Source organism: Lepidochelys olivacea (genome assembly GCF_965140295.1).
Source record: "Lepidochelys olivacea isolate rLepOli2 genome assembly, chromosome: 4".
NCBI lineage: Eukaryota > Metazoa > Chordata > Testudines > Cheloniidae > Lepidochelys > Lepidochelys olivacea.
Window position 1 is genome coordinate 131,225,309 of NC_140414.1, and position 15,934 is coordinate 131,241,242.

Below are 15,934 nucleotides of genomic sequence, written 5' to 3' on the forward strand. Positions count from 1 at the left end.
TTATTTGGGGTTTGGATCCTAATGGGGTCTGGGTGCCGGAGACAGGTAACTTGCTGAACTGTTTTTAAAGTCTGCAGCTTTGGAGGCATAGCCCAGAACCTGAGTCTGTGTTGCAGCAGCCTAGCATATCTGGCTCAACAAAGCAGGGTTCTGGAGTCCCAAGCTGGCAGGGAAAATGGGCTCAGAGGTCATTTCAGCACATCAGGTGACAGTCCTAAGGTGATCTCTGTGACCAAACCCGTCACAAGCCCCTAAAAAGGGCTCTGTCAGGTTTCGTTCAAGATTAAGGGATCTAAATGGCTTGATTTGCCCCATTTGTGCCAAAGAATACATTTCCTTCTAACACAACGCAACAATACTAATCAGCTGGGGTCACTTGAGATGGATTAGATTACAAAAGGGTAGGATCCCATTCCCATGGCAGGCATTAGTATCCACTGACTCTAAGGATGAAGTGAGCTGTAGCTCACGAAAGCTTATGCTCAAATAAATTGGTTAGTCTCTAAGGTGCCACAAGTCCTCCTTTTCTTTTTGCGAATACAGACTAACACGGCTGCTACTCTGAAATCTAAGGCTACTGTTATGCCATCACCTGCCTGAATCCCCTCTCCACCTGCATCCTTGCTTCTTTCCCCCTCCCACCACAGACGCACAACTAAAACTACAGTTCCCAGCCTGCAGCGCTATTCATTCCCGAGCGGCCCTTGAGTTCCCAGCCTGCAATGCGACACGGGGATCCGTAGTCCAATGGGAGCAGCAGGGGGCGGGTCTATGCAAATATCGCCGGCAGTCGGTCACCTCGCGGGCGGCGCTTCTGTTTCCGCGTTGAGGCGCCGCGGGATTCAGGGACATGGCCAGGCCGGGAACCTGACGTTAACCTTAGCGTCACCTCAGCCACCGGCGCGAGAGAGAAGATGGCGTCCATGCTGCTGAAGAGCTGCAGCCGGCGGGTCTGCTGCCTCCCCAGGCCGCTGCGCAGGGAGCCCAAGTGGGGTAAGGCTCGGGCCGGGGCTGGGCAGGCGCCGCAGCGCTGGGCTCCGGCTCGCCAGCGACTGTGGGACTCGAGCCCTGGTGCGAGGGGCACTGGGGCCGGGCGGGGCCCTGCGGCTGGGGGAGCTGGCTACGGGCCTGACCGTTCAGGGGACAGTGATTACGGGGCGGGCGGGAGCGTGGGGCGAGGCTGCCTCCCTTCCCTGCTTCCCGAGGTCCCCGGGTGTCATCTGAGCAGCCCTGCGCTCACGTGGGCGACGCGCGTTGGGCGCCCGCGCTTGGTGGTCTCATCTGCCTCTCGATCTCCAGCGGCGGGGAGCTCCTGTCGGTGGCCCGGGGCGGCGTCCTCCCTCCACGCGTCTCCTGGGCCCGTGGCTCCTTTATTTCTCTTCGCTGAAGCCTTGGGGTGCTCCTGGGCTGGCAAGTCGTCAGTGCTTTGCTTTATCGCTAGCTCTTGTGGCTGGAACCTCCCAGAAGTTTTTTCCTGTGTATAAACTACTTAGTTCCTGCTGTGCTTTGTCATCCGCTGTATTTGGCCTTTGAGTTAAAGTGCCATGGGCTTTAGTTTTCAAGGCGTTCTTTTTTTCAAATAAAGTGGGTTCTTTGTCTAAGCTACATATCCTGAAAGTAAATAAAAACCTAACTGACTCCTTGCAAGTAGCAGATCAGCCTTAAAATTGAGTACAATGAAATCCGATGTGCTTATTTTGTTCTAAGAATTTGGCGACTGACTGAGGTTTACCAAATGAGGTATCCAAATGTTTGTGAAACAGTCAATAACTTGTGACAGGTTAGTTCAGGGGGGTGGGCAAACTTTTTGGTCCAAGGGCTACATCTGGGTATAAAAATTGTATGGTGGGCCCTGGATGCTCACAGAATTGAAGGTTGGGTGCAGGAGGGGGTGAGGGCTCTGGTTGGGCATGTGGGCTCTGGGGTGGGGCCAGAAATGAGAAGTTCAGGTATGGGAGGGGGCTCCAGGCTGGGACACAGGGGTGTGTGTGAGAGAGCTCTAGCTGGGGATATGGGCTCCGGGTGGGGCTGGGGATGGGCACTTTGGGGTGCAGGAGGGTGCTCCGGGCTGGGACCGAGAGGTTCAGAGGGTGGAAGGGGGCTCTGGGCTGAGGCAGGGAGTTGGGGGTAAGGGGCTCAGGGGTGCAGGCTCCAGGCAGCACTTCAAGCAGCTTCCGGAAGCAGCGGCATGTCCCTCCTACATGGAAGCGTGGTTGCCTCTTGCACGCTGCCCCATCTGCAGGTGCCACACCCACAGATCCCAGCAGCAATGGTATGTCACCCTATAGCTCCTACGTGGAGGCGTGACACCAGCCATGCGGCTCTGCATGCTGTCCAATCCGCAGGTGCTGCCTCTGCAGCTCCCATTGGCCGCGGGTCCTGGCCAATGGGAGCTGTGAGGGATGGCGCTTGGGGTGGGGGCAGTGTGCGGAGAGCCCCCTGGCTGCCCCTATGCCTAGGAGCTGGAGGGGGGGGACATGCCACTGCTTCCGGTAGCCATGTGACAATCCCCCGACCCTGCTCCCCGGCTGGAGTGCTGGAGCGGGGCAAGCGCCTGATCCCGCTCCCTGGTGGTAGCTTGAGGGCTGGACTAAAAGGCTTCACAGGTTGGACGCAGCCTGCGAGCCGTAGTTTTCCCACCCATGGGTTAGTTGCTTTTAACTGCAAAAAAGATTTGGTTTAATATTTGTGAAAAGGGCTAGCATCCGATGAAGTGAGCTGTAGCTCACGAAAGCTCATGCTCAAATAAATTGGTTAGTCTCTAAGGTGCCACAAGTACTCCTTTTTGCGAATACAGACTAACACGGCTGTTACTCTGAAACTTGATAGCTGTAGAAGCTTCAGTATTCTAGCCACAGGACATATAACAGTTGTGCAAGATTTGTTGCAATGCTTTACCAATGACCTTCAGTCTTGAGCTGGAGGAATCAGTCACCATGAATGAAGGTTAAATGGCTTTACCAATTCAATTCATGACCTTTGCTGAAGTTGCCAGTAAAGCTGCCACTTGTGATGGACGCTTTCTTTAATGTGGCATACTGGCCAACAACAGCCATCTGATATAGTGATCTCTTATAATTACTGGTCTTTGCTCAGATACTGAAGTAAAGGACGTGATATAAAAACTAAGATAGATTTGGGCTGAATTTGAACTTGTTGACATGGACAAAAGGTTGGATTTTATTACCATTACTTTGTGCCATTCAGTCCTTCCTACAGCATTCTAAATCTTCAGAATACAGGAAATATGTTTAATCTGTAAACTAAATTACAGAAGGGTAAATGGGCATACCACTAGCTTCTGTGGCATAGCAATATTTTCTCACAATGCTAACTGATTAGAATATTTCATGTTGGATGAGTTTTGATGTAAAAATTGCTTTAATAACACAGTTTGGCATAACTTAAAAACTCTTCAGGTATTCTGTAGGTGCCATATACGCTCATAGATTAAGGCCAGGAAGGGGCCACTGTGATCATCTAATCTGACCTCCTATATAACACAGTCTATAGAACGTCCTCAAAATAAATCCTAGGGCAGATCTTTTAGAGAAACATCTGGTCTTAATTTAAAATTTTTAGTGATGGGGAATCTACTATGAGCCTTGGCAAATTGTTCCAATGGTTAATTGCTCTCTCTCTGTTAACAAATTACATCTTATTTCCAGAATGAATATGTTCAGCTTCCAGCCTTTGGGTCATGTTATACCTTGCTCTGCTTGATTGAAGAACCCATTAGTAAATATTTATCCCCCATATAGATGATTATAGACTGTAATCAGGTCACCCCTTTACCTTCTCTTTGTTAAGCTTGAGCTGCCTGAGTTCATCGCTATAACACAGGCTTGCTAATCCTTAATCATTCTCTGAACACTCTCCAATATATCAACCTCTTTCTTGAGTTGTGGGCACCAGCCTTGGACACAGTATTCTGACATCAGTTACATCAGTGCCCATCAAAGGTAAAGTAACCTGCCTACTCCTACTCAATAATTCCTCTATTTATGCATGAAAGGATCTTGTTAGCTCTGTCGGCCACAGCATCACATTGGGAGCTCATGTTCAGCTGATTATCCACCAGGACCCCCAAATCTTTTTCAGAGTCACTGCTTTCCAGTGTAGAGTCCCTCATCTGCATTCTTTGTTCCTAGATATATACATTTCCATTTAGCTGTATTAAAATGCATTCTGTTTGCTTATGCCTAGTTTACCAAGTGATCCAGATCACTCTGAATCAATGACCTGTCCTCTTTATTTACCATTCGCTCATTTTTTTGTGTCATCTGCAAGCTTTCAGTGATGATTTTCTATTCTAGGTCATTGATAAAGGTGTTAAGTAGCATGTGGCCACAAACTGATCCCTGCAGGTTTTAACTGGAAACACACCCACTTGAAGATTACATGTTCACAGTTACATTTTGAGGCCTATTAGTTAGCCAGTTTTTAATCCATTTAATGTGTGCCAGATTAATTTTATATTCTAATTTTTTAATCAAAATGTGTGATGCCAAGTCAAATACCTTACAGACGCCTAAAAGTATATTACATCAACACTGTTACATTTATCAACTAAAATTGTAAATTCATTTAAAAAAATTAGTTTGACAGGATGTGTTTTTTATAAACCCATGTTGAATTGCATTAATTACATTACCCTCCTTTAGTTCTTTATTAATCAAGTCCTGTATCAGCAGCTTGGATTGATGTCAGGCTGACAGGCCTATAATTACTCAGGTCATCCTGTTTACCCTTTTTCAAATCTGGCAGATCATTAACTTTCTTCCCGTCTTCTGGAACTTCTGAAGTGCTCCAAGATTTATTCAAAATCAACAGTCCAGCAAGCTCCTCTGCCAGGTCTTTTAAAACTTAGATGAAAGTTATCTGGACCAGCTGATTTAAAAGGGGAACAGGGACACAGGCAGGCTCTATTCCATGTCCCCTTTCCCAGTTGTGATGCCGCAAACACTCTGTGGTATCACAGCTGGGAACAGAACACTGGGGAACAGACTCTATTGGCACATAGATATAAGCCTGACTGATGCTAAGGGCTATGGAATATGCTTACTTGGAAACTAACCCCAATAAACATTGCATTGTTTGCACTTTGGACTTCTGGTCTTTTGCTGCTTGCTGTCTGCGAGACAAGAACCAGGGAAGTGTGAAGGTGGAGGGAAAGCCCTCTAACACTTAGCTACTGGAGCTGGTCAGTGTTTAGGGAGAGGAGGCTGAGCTGGGACCCAGGATACCCTGTAAAAAGTCATTGGCAAGTGTGCACGCTCCCACAGTTTTTGCTCAAAAAAGGGCCTTTTTCCACTTTAAATGGCAAGTGTAGACATTGCCTAAGCCTTATTAAAGTCAAGATATACCATGTCTACCCTGTCTCCCCCCCACGCACCCCCAAGGCTTGTTACCCTGTCAAAGAAAGTTATCAGGTTGGTTTGACATAATTTGTTCTTGACAAATCCATGCTGTTACTTATCACCTTATCTTCTAGGTGTTTGCAAATTGATTGCTTAATTATTTGTTCCATTATTTCTCCGGGTACTGATGTTAAGCTGACTGGTTTGTAATTCCCCGGTTTGCCCTTATTTCCCTTTTTATGTATTGGCACTATATTTGCCCTTTCGCAGTCCTCTGGAATCTCTCCCGTCTTCCTCAACTTTTTGAAGATAATCGCTAATGGCTCAGTTATCTTCAGTCAGCTTCTTGAGTATTCTAGGAAGTATTTCATCAGACCCTGGTGACTTGAAGACATCTAACTTGTCTAAATAATTTTTAACTACTTCTTTCCCTATTTTAGCCTCCCTTTCTTTTATTTGGTTATATATTAATTTTTTACAGCTGCCTTCACTTTCCCTTTAAACCAGCAGACCCTTCTTCCTCAATTGTGGGGTTATGGCTTCTTGTAAGCTGTTGTTAAATGATTCTTAATTATCAGTCACAGTTTTCTGACTAAATTCTTCCTCCCTGCTGATTTATTTTATTATTGTTTCATGTGCTCCTTCAGCTGGAACATACCTCTGTTGTTAACCCATTGTTTCATGACAGAAATCCATTTATAATAGTTTTGTTTTATCTTCGATCCACTTTAATCTTAGTTCATCTTGTTCATTCAGCAAGTAAGTAGTTTAAGTGCTTCTTAGAATCTTAAGTATTCTTCCAGTAAAGATCAAGGCTTTAAGTACCACAGACTTACACTTTTGGAGTTATTATTTTCATGATAGACATTTTTCAGTTGAATTTTAAAAACAAATACATAGTATGTAAGTTCTTCTGTATCTGAAGCCTTTTTTAGGGTGTGTAAATTTTAAAAGGTTTCATGTCAAGGTTCCTTCCCTGCTCTGAACTCTAGGGTACAGATGAGGGGACCTGCATGAAAAACCCCCTAAGCTTATTTTTACCAGCTTAGGTTAAAACTTCCCCAAGGTACAAACTATTTTACCTTCCCTGAACTTTATTGCTGCCACCACCAAGTGTCTAACAGATATAACCAGGAGGGAGCCCACTTGGAAACGTCTTTCTCCCCCAAAATCCCACCAAGCCCTACACCCCCTTTCCTGGGGAAGGCTTGATAAAAGTCCTCACCAATTTGCATAGGTGAACACAGACTAAGAGACTAAGGTGCCACAAGTACTCCTTTTCTTTTTGTGGATACAGACTAACACAGCTGCTACTCTGAAACTTTTTGTAAATTTTAAAAGTAATCCTATCATTCTTATTACTGGTTTTACAGTAGGGGAAAATTGTTTGTCTACAGCTCTTATCCAAATGGATGCTTTTCTTGCTTCCTAAACAGGTAATCCTGGTTAAGGTTTTCTAAAGGGGCAGTGCGAAGTACTTTAAGCTGCAGATGTTCTCTTCGCAAATATCCCAATTATATTTATATGGGTGGTTTTTAATGCCCTGGCAACGAGGAGCATGAATCTTCTTTTTTCCTTTCTCTTGGCCTAGATTTGGCTAGTTCTCATGCGTTGCACATTGCTCCAGGTCTGAAGTTGCACATGAGAAGGGACTCTTCAGATATAGACACACTTCCAAAAGTTAAAATGAATATAAATTAATAGTGTTGTATAACCTTTTAAACAACCTACATTTTTGGCCTAACGTGCTGTACCTGACGAGAGTCATTTCTAAAGTAACAATTGGCCTTTTAAAATAATTTAGTTCATTATTAACATTATGGGTGAATTGTCTTCCTAAATTTCAATCTGTTTGCAAATTATTTGTTTTGTTGTTGTTGTTTTTTTTCAGGTAACTTGGGAGACCGTGCTTGTCTCAGTTGTGTGTCTCTGAGGTTGATAAACCATACGTAAGTAACTGTAAACATGACAATTATTTTTCTAGTCTTTTAAAACTCTGCCAAGCTATCCTAAAAGCTTTAATACATCATAATGGAACATAGTTACCAGTCTGCTGGACAAGGTACACAATTACTAGCCACAACCCATATTATAGAGCCACAAAGTGAGGCCCAAGAATAGTACCTTAGTCATATGCCTATTATGTTACTTTTGAGAATATGAATATGTGACATAGTTTCTTTTTCTCCCAATCCATCCTCCTTGTCTTATGCCAATGCAATAAACAAGCACTGTTTTTGTGAAAGCAATAAAAAGTGAATTCACTTCTGATGATCAATTGCAAGTGACACCACTGGAAGTGGAAACTCTCCTTCATAACACTGCTGGTCCACACTCCACTATCGCATACACATATGTAAATGTTGGTCTCAGTTGGTTTTGAGCAATAGTTGATAGGGCCCTACCAAATTCATGGCCCTGAAAAACGCGTCACGGACCATGAAATCTGGTCTTTTGTGTGCTTTTACCCTATGCTGTACAGATTTCATGGGGGAGACCAGCATTTCTCAAACTGGGGGTCCTGACCCAAAAGGGAGTTGCAGGGGGGGTCACAAGGTTATTTCAGGGGGGTTGTGATATTGCCACCCTTCCTTCTGCACTGCCTTCAGAGCTGGGTGGCCGGACAGTGGCAGGTGTTGACTGACGGCCAAGCTCTGCAAGCAGCAGCGCAGAAGTGAGGGTGGCAGTACCATACCAGGCCATCTTTACTTGTGTGCTGCTGCTGGTGATGGTTCTGCCTTCAGAGCTGGGCTCCCGGCCAGCAGCTGCCACTCTCCAGCTGCCCAATTCTGAAGGCAGCACTGCCGCTAGCAGCAGCACAGAAGTAAGGGTAGCAGTACTGCAACCCCCCTCCCCCGCCCAAATAACCTTGCGACCCCCTGCCGCCACAAGTCCTCTTTGGGTCAGAACCCCTACACCTACAACACCGTGAAAATTCAGATTTAAATAGATGAAATTATAAAACTTGTGATTTTTAAAATTTTATGACCATGTAATTGACCAAAATGGACTGTGAATTTGGTAGGTCCCTATTGATAGTTAAAGGGCAAGCACAGTTCACTTTAGCCCCACATTCAATAGACCAAGACTATATGTAACCTGTGTTACGGTCTTGGCTGAATCCTTCAAGTGGATGGTCATTATTGCACTCAACCTTTTGGGTCCTGTGCACTTCCCAAGCCTGCTGGTTCTGGGCAGAATCCAGTCACTGTTCATAAATCAGGGCTTCTAAGGTACACGACTAGGTGAAGACCTCCTGTCTTGCGCCCTTCTGTACGATGTGGGACTCCACGGGCCAACTGTCTTAGGCCCAAAAACCAATGCTGAGTTCTCCCAAATCTTCCCAGTCACTTAGGCTCCCCAGAGTTCCACCTCATTGATTTATAGTTTAACCCCTCAGGGATCATGTGATATGTAATGCAAGGAACACAGGCTTTGCACAGGAGTTTCTTAGCCACAATAACTTTTACTCTTAATGCATATAAGAGTTACATATGTTTAGGAAAAACAACAAAGCCTATACACTGTGTCCCCTAAATCTGAGCTCACCCCTTCCTGTGAGTCCTAAGCCTCTGAAAATGTTGGAGGGTGGGCCCTCTCCTGTAGTCCTTTTGTTGTCTAGTAATGGACAGCCAGTGAGAGTGAAGGAGGCTAGAGCAGTTCTTGCCCTTAGGTAAGATTTCTGCCCCCTCTGTCAAGTAACCCACCAATCAGCTGCAGAACTCCAATCAGGTGGCTGGCTTGGAAATTCCAGCCCCTTGGATCCAAACTAGGAAAATCCAATTCACTCCAGCCCACTCCTATCTGTAGTAAAGCCATTGTCTTGGGGTAAAAAGAAAAGGAGCTACAGCTCACGAAAGCTTATGCTCAAATAAACTGGTTAGTCTCTAAGTTGCCACAAGTCCTCCTTTTCTTTTTGCAAATACAGACTAACACAGCTGCTATTCTGAAACCTGTCTTGGGGTAGACCCCCTTAATTGGAACACAGTCACAGTAAACATGTCTTGTGTTCTGGGAGGTATCAAGAATTAAAAGAAGCTGCCCTGGGTCTGTCCTTGACAACTTTAGAAAGCTGTAATTACATGTTCAAAATGTAGGTCATATTCTTCAGTAAGGTGGCTATCAGTGGAAGGTCACAAATTTTATATTTTTATACATACATACACCAATCTGTCACACCCTCATCCTTCAGTTCCTCTCTATCCATCTGCCCAAGCTGTCATAAAGCCAGTGTCTTCCTGTCTGTCATTTATGTAAATAATTGTAACCAGTTCATAAGTAATGTGTAATATACTCGAGTTTTAGTTTTATAGGGGTTTTTTTGGGTGTTACCCAAGATGGTAGATCCGTCTAGGAAAAGAAGATTTGAAATGTTCCGAAAAAAAGTACTTGCCTGCAAGGCCTCTCCCAAAAAGGACCAGAAGGATGGAAAGACTTGAGTCTAGTAATGCACCAGTCTAGGAGAGCTTCTGTTTAAAAATAACACTACTCTTCCCAACCATTAGTAAGGCTGCAAGTCTGTCACGGAGGTTGCAGAAGTCATGGATTCCATGACTTTCTGCGACCTTCATGATTTCGGCGGCCAGTGTGGCTGATTCCTGGGCAGCTAGCTTTGGGGACCGCTGGAGCCCCAGAGGCAGTCAGCCACTGCCACTGGAGCAGGGGCCAACTGTCAGCCCCAGGAGCCCCCCAGAGCCGCACCATAGGATCAGCTAAGGTTTAGTCGGGGTATTTATAGTAAAAGTCATGGACAGGTCACTGGCAGTGAATTTTTGTTTAGTGTCTGTGACCTGACCATCACTTTTACTAAAAATACTCTTGACTAAATCTTAATCTTAATCATGAGTAGTGTTGGCACAAAGTCGTCATCTGTGCTAATATCAGATGGTAAATAACCCCTTTCAGTCTGGTATTTTGTAAATAGTGGCTCTTAAGGAAATACTGAACTGCATTCCACCAATTCACAATATCAGTTTTTTGGATGGTGCCAGTGGTTGACCACACAGTAAGAAAGTGGTACTCTGACAAGGATTACATCAACAGACCTTGGCAGGACACTGACATTGTCCTGGTTTGATTGGTCCTGGGTGCTGGTTTGATTGGTCGATCAAAATTTCCACAAATCTCACCCTTTGAACGGTTTGGTAGAGAGTGTGTTGGGGGATCTTAAAGTCACTGGTGTGAACTCTGATCATCCTCACGATCACTTGGATACAGTCAGGTAAAATTTTCTGCAGTGCAGTTGCTCCCCGTCTCTGGCACTATATGGATGCATCCTATATATTATGGAAACTAGAGCTCTGGATTAAGCTGTACCATCACTGAATCTGTAGGGTTCATAGTTCCTGCTGGTCAGTGGGAGGTCATTATAAGAAACCTGCTAGCAGTGGGGCTCTGAAACAATGTCCTGAAAGAGAAAAAGGAGTTATTTGCAAACAGTAGCTCTTGTTTTTTTGAGTGTATTGTCTCTGCAGTGCCACTCTGATCCTTTCTTCTTCCCTCTGCTTATGCACCAAACTAAATAGGGTTTCCACAAAGAGAGGAGAGTCTGGTATTATATGTTTGGCTTTTTGAATGTAGGGTTTCAGGGAAATTCATGCACCTCCTAACTTCAAAGTGTTCTACAAATGTAATTCTAACATTTAATTTCCTATTGTATGGGAGTCTTTTCCATGCCTCTATTTTCTTGGTCCTTTTTGGAATACAAGACCACTTGTATTCCTGCTATACTTTTTGAGATGAGGTACCCAAAATTGAACATAGTATTTAAGGTGAGGGTTACAATCTAATTAGATAATGGTGTTTAAATTTGCTCACTTTTTTTGACCACTCCTGGGCACTGATCAGATATCTCCACGGAGCTGTCCATAATAACACTAATGTCTGAGTGCTTAATTTAGAATTGGTCAAATGTGGATTAATAGTTCAAATGTTCCTTTAAATGCGTGTTACCTTGCACTTTTCTACATTAAATTTCATCTGCCATCATGTTGCCAAGTTTTATTAGGTCCTTTCTCAGCTTGATTAAATTTAGTCATCAGCATATTTTACTTGCTTGGCTTTTCTATTCCTATACTAGATCATAAATAAATACATTAACATCAGACAGATACATACAACATACAGATCCTTTGAACAACTCACTATAAGCCAGTTTCCACATTGAAAATAGACCACTTAGTTTTACTCTTTTCCTGTATCAACAAATGTATAATCTGTGTTGGAACTACTCCTTGGGAAATTCTGCACCAAAAAATTAAACATTCTACCCATAATATTTTAAAATTCTGCATACGAGTTTCAGTTATTTTGGTAATATATTTCAAAATACCTGTCAAGAAGTATGTCTGTAACAATACAGAATAAAATAAATAAAAAATTATTTATTAAAAAAAAAAAAAAATTCCCACAGGAGTAGAGAGTTAAAGAAACCCCTATGACAGCCCAATTCCGGTTTCTCTGTTATGCTTTTGTTGGGCGCCTCAATCTGGGTGTGTCACACATGCCAGCTGGAAACATCTTGGGAGAAGACTCTACCCGTCCGGTCTCAGACACCATCACCCCAACTCCACCAGAGCTGAGCTGCGGGACACCCACACCTCCCCCTCCATCCCAAACACCTGTACCTCCTACTCCCCAGGGCCAGTCTGTGGGGCTTCTCCCAGCCCAGACACTTGCACCCACTATCCTCCAGAGCTGAGCTGCAGGATGCCCCCACAGTCTAGACACTTGCACGCTCCCTGAGCCCAATCATGGAAACCCCCTCAACCCAGACACCTGTACCCCCCCCCCCCTCCAGAGCCCAGCCGTTTGGTGCCCCCCAGCCCAGGCAGCTGCATCCTCTGAAGAGCTTAGCCATGGGGCGCTCCCCTAGAGCCCAGGCACCTGCATCCCCTACCCTGTAGCCCAGCTAGGGGGTACCCCCCAGAGCCCTGGGATCTAGAGAGACAAACAGCCTGTGATGCTGGGTCCCAGGTTTGTACGGAGTTTCTTGCACACCACCTCCTTCCTTCAGGATGTGCTGGGAACCACATCTGCTTGGAACCCTCCAGCTCTCTTTCCCACCCCCACCAGCAGTGTCCTGTATTTGTGAGCTGGAGAGTCAGGCTCCGCTGGATCCAGTGGCCCCTAGTGGCAGCCAGCATCTCCATAGCACTAATTCTGCAGGGAAAAATAAAATTCTGCACGGAACATTAGTTGTGCAGTGGCACAGAATTCCCCCAGGAGTATAGAACATCTCACTTTGTCGCTGTTTAGTTTCTATCCCTCATTAGACCCACATTTACCTTTTCCATACAGGGACCTGGGGTTCCCATTTAACTAATTCCATAAAAATGCTACCTTGCAAGTGATGCTAGGTAGTTATTTTTGTTTAAAAATTACACAGGATTAATTTATTTAACTTCCCATAATTTTATTTTTTGTATCTTAAATAGCCTTTGACATCTTGTGATTAAGTACTTATCTCTTATCTTCTCTGTAGAAAAGCTGTGCTGAAGAGAGAACTTTCAGTTACAAAGAATAGCACCAAAAGGTTACCATTAACCTCTTTTTCCCACACGCGTTACAAACAAATCTTCAAATGTCACTGTGCATTAGATTTTGGTTAGTTTTAATTATATGGGAAGTTTGAGGGGTTTGTTATTTTGTTACTGAGATCACTAAGGACAAAAGTGTGGTTTGACACAAGTCTTACAGGACCCATTTTAAAAACTAATTTTAACTGGTGAACTAATAGATTTAATTATAAATTTTCAGAAAACTCATTCTGTATTCAGAGTAAGTGGTGCTATCTTTGGGAGGATATGCTTATTCTTCAAGAATAACGCGGTGGCTGAATTTCCTGCTTTAAATGCAAAACTCAACTTAGCCTTAACTGTAAAAAACTGCAAATGACTCTTCCATAATAAAATATTAAATCATAGTGTAGGACAGTGGTTATACTAAACAATTTTGAAAACATTTTCATATGCTAATAATGGGCAGGGGTGGGCTTGAAGAAGTTGTCTTGGGGAGTACTATATCCTGGGCACCATCACAGCATAGATTTGTCATGATCTGTTATCCTGAGCTATGATGGTTATCAACTGCCTTTCGGGGATTCCATCACCAGTATAGTTCATAACATACCAAGTTAAAGTACAGTTCTACACTTCAAAAAAAAAAAAAAAAAAAAAAAGCACTACAGGAATCCCTGATTGCATTTAGAGAGTGGTTTTAATTTTGTACATGTAATGAGGACTTTTGGAACAATGCCTTTATGTTCATTTTCAGAATACATTTAATTCCTCTTTCAGAAAGGAATCAAAAGGGGTTAATGAAATAGGAGTCTGTTGTCCTATACAGACCATCGATAAGATTGAGCTTGCAGTTTTAGCAGACCAAATATCTGCTGGAGAAAGAATGTTAGAGGTAAAGAGATGATAAAGGGGTAAATTTTAAGTAGGTTTATCTGATACTAATTTCCTTTCTCCCCCTTAACCCTACCTAGCAGCTTGTACTTTGTCTTTGTGTGCCATCCACAGAGTATAGGAGATATGAAATGCTGTAGATAAGTTACTTCTCACTGATTTCTAGTTTTACGTCTGCACTTAGCTTTCTAACCTAAATTGAAAGCATTCTGGTCACTGTTTTTTCTCACGTTTGAAATTTTGAAACAGTCTTTTTCCTCCCTTGAAAGTAGTTTACAGGAAAAGAACCTATAAGTAAGTTACAACGTTGTGTATATAATCACGGTTTTCAAGTGATAGTGACATACACTTTTTGATCTTCATAAATGTGATTTTAAACATATAGTAGAACTTCCTCCTTTAGCACATATTGTTGGATCTCTTAAATGCCTTTTTCTTTCTTCCTTAAAGGAATGTACACTTCAAATATTGCACTAGTGTCCACCCTGTTTACCTTTACTCCAAGAAAGATCAGTACAGTTGTTTGACTAAAGGACCTGAAAAAATGTACTTTAAAGTTGTGAGCTCTCCTGTCTCATGGACTTCGCTTGCAAGTTTGGGCATTTTGGGGCCCCAATACCTTCCAGTACGATGGTGGCATTCTTCACATCCCCGAAATGATGACTCCATGGTGGAAAAGTCACTGAAGTCTTTAAAGGATAAAAACAAGAAGATGGAAGAAGGAGGCCCTGTATATAGTCCAACAGTAGAGGTTGTTAAAAAATCTCTTGGACAGAAGATTGCGGATGAGGTGAAGCACTATTATCATGGCTTTCGATTGTTATGGATTGACACAAAAATTGCTGCAAGAATGCTCTGGCGAATACTTCATGGCAACGTTTTGTCTCGCCGGGAACGGAGGCAGGTAATGAGTACATGTAGTCTGTTCTATTTACTATTGAGTGATTAGACTCCTTGCCTGGGTTAAATTGAGTGGGTTCCTTGTCTTTTTTTTTTTCTTTGTATTTAGAATCAATAAGGTTACCTCTAGCATCCTTAGTTAAGGGAACTTTATCCAGTATCTGATGCAGCCAATTGAAAAAAAGACTGAGGTTTATTCATATCACATAAACAGTATCTATATTTATGTATATGTTAATTTATTTTAGTGAGTCTCCCAAACTTAGGGCTACGGAGCTAAACTGGCGCAGTTGCAATTGATGCAGTGGCACTGATTTAGCGGGTCTAGTGAAGACGCACTCAATTGATGGGAAAAGTACTGTATCATATATCAAAAATGAACATGATACAGAAGCTGTTCTATTCAATAGTTGTCTTGTTATATCAATTTTTTAATGCACTTGTGCAACGTACAGTAAACATTTCTTCTGACAAAAGGGACATCTTTTATTAGTCAGTTGTCAAAATATAATTTTTCAGGTTTTTTTTAATGTACAAAAAATAATTATGCAATACTGGGGACCAATTGCTTACCAGAAGTTGTTTGAAAACCAAGCTATTTGAACTATTATAGTAGATGCTTTGAGTGTAAAATGGATAAATGCATATTTTATTTGTTCCTAAACAAAATAGACTAATTTGAAAACACTTAGAACCACTTGTTGGAGCTATGATTCAAACCAGAATAAATCTTAACACAATTTAGAGGTTGATGTTAAGAATGTTTCCCATTTTGCTTGGATTTGAAGGTATGTTCTTGACTCTGAATTTAAACCAGGCTTGTAGCTTTGATTTATTTTCTTAAAACTGTTTTTAGTACAATGACTAAAAATGGACAGGTTCTTGGTATGTAGCCTAAAAGGAGATGATTTAACTAAATTGTAGTTTTTCACCCCAGATGGGACCTGAACCCGCAATCTCTGACTTAGAAAGCCATTGCCTTATCCATCGGGCCCCTGGGGCCCAGTTGTTATATTGTGTGACTCAGAACATATAGTAGTACATTCTCAGACATACAGAACGTAGAAAACTTTTGTGTCAAATAATACATTGAATGTCCTTAAATGATCTTGTTTTGATTTTCTTCAAAGTAAAAAAGTGCATTAAGTTTTTTTGTTTGTTTTTAAATCAAAGCTGTCTCTTTATGACAATACAGAGCCTACAGGAGGGCAGTGTTATACTATACCTGAACAGGGGAGGCAGGTAGACTGAGAGTGTATTTGG

The 15,934-nt window shown here is 42.9% G+C and overlaps 1 protein-coding gene across 2 annotated transcripts in view; it reads left to right on the plus strand.

Moving 5' to 3' along the window:
• Positions 1–779: 779 nt before the first annotated feature.
• The window catches only part of LETM1 (leucine zipper and EF-hand containing transmembrane protein 1), a 70,220-nt gene continuing 55,065 nt past the window's right edge, over positions 780–15,934 (plus strand). Inside the window, exons 1-3 of one of the 2 annotated variants that reach the window (XM_084626786.1) lie at positions 780–993; positions 7,252–7,309; positions 14,222–14,675. In XM_084626786.1, the coding sequence (XP_084482912.1) occupies positions 915–993; positions 7,252–7,309; positions 14,222–14,675 (591 nt within the window). In that variant the 5' untranslated portion in view covers positions 780–914. The remainder of the gene's footprint in view (positions 994–7,251; positions 7,310–14,221; positions 14,676–15,934) is intronic. The other variant, XM_084626787.1, reaches the window with a different exon arrangement.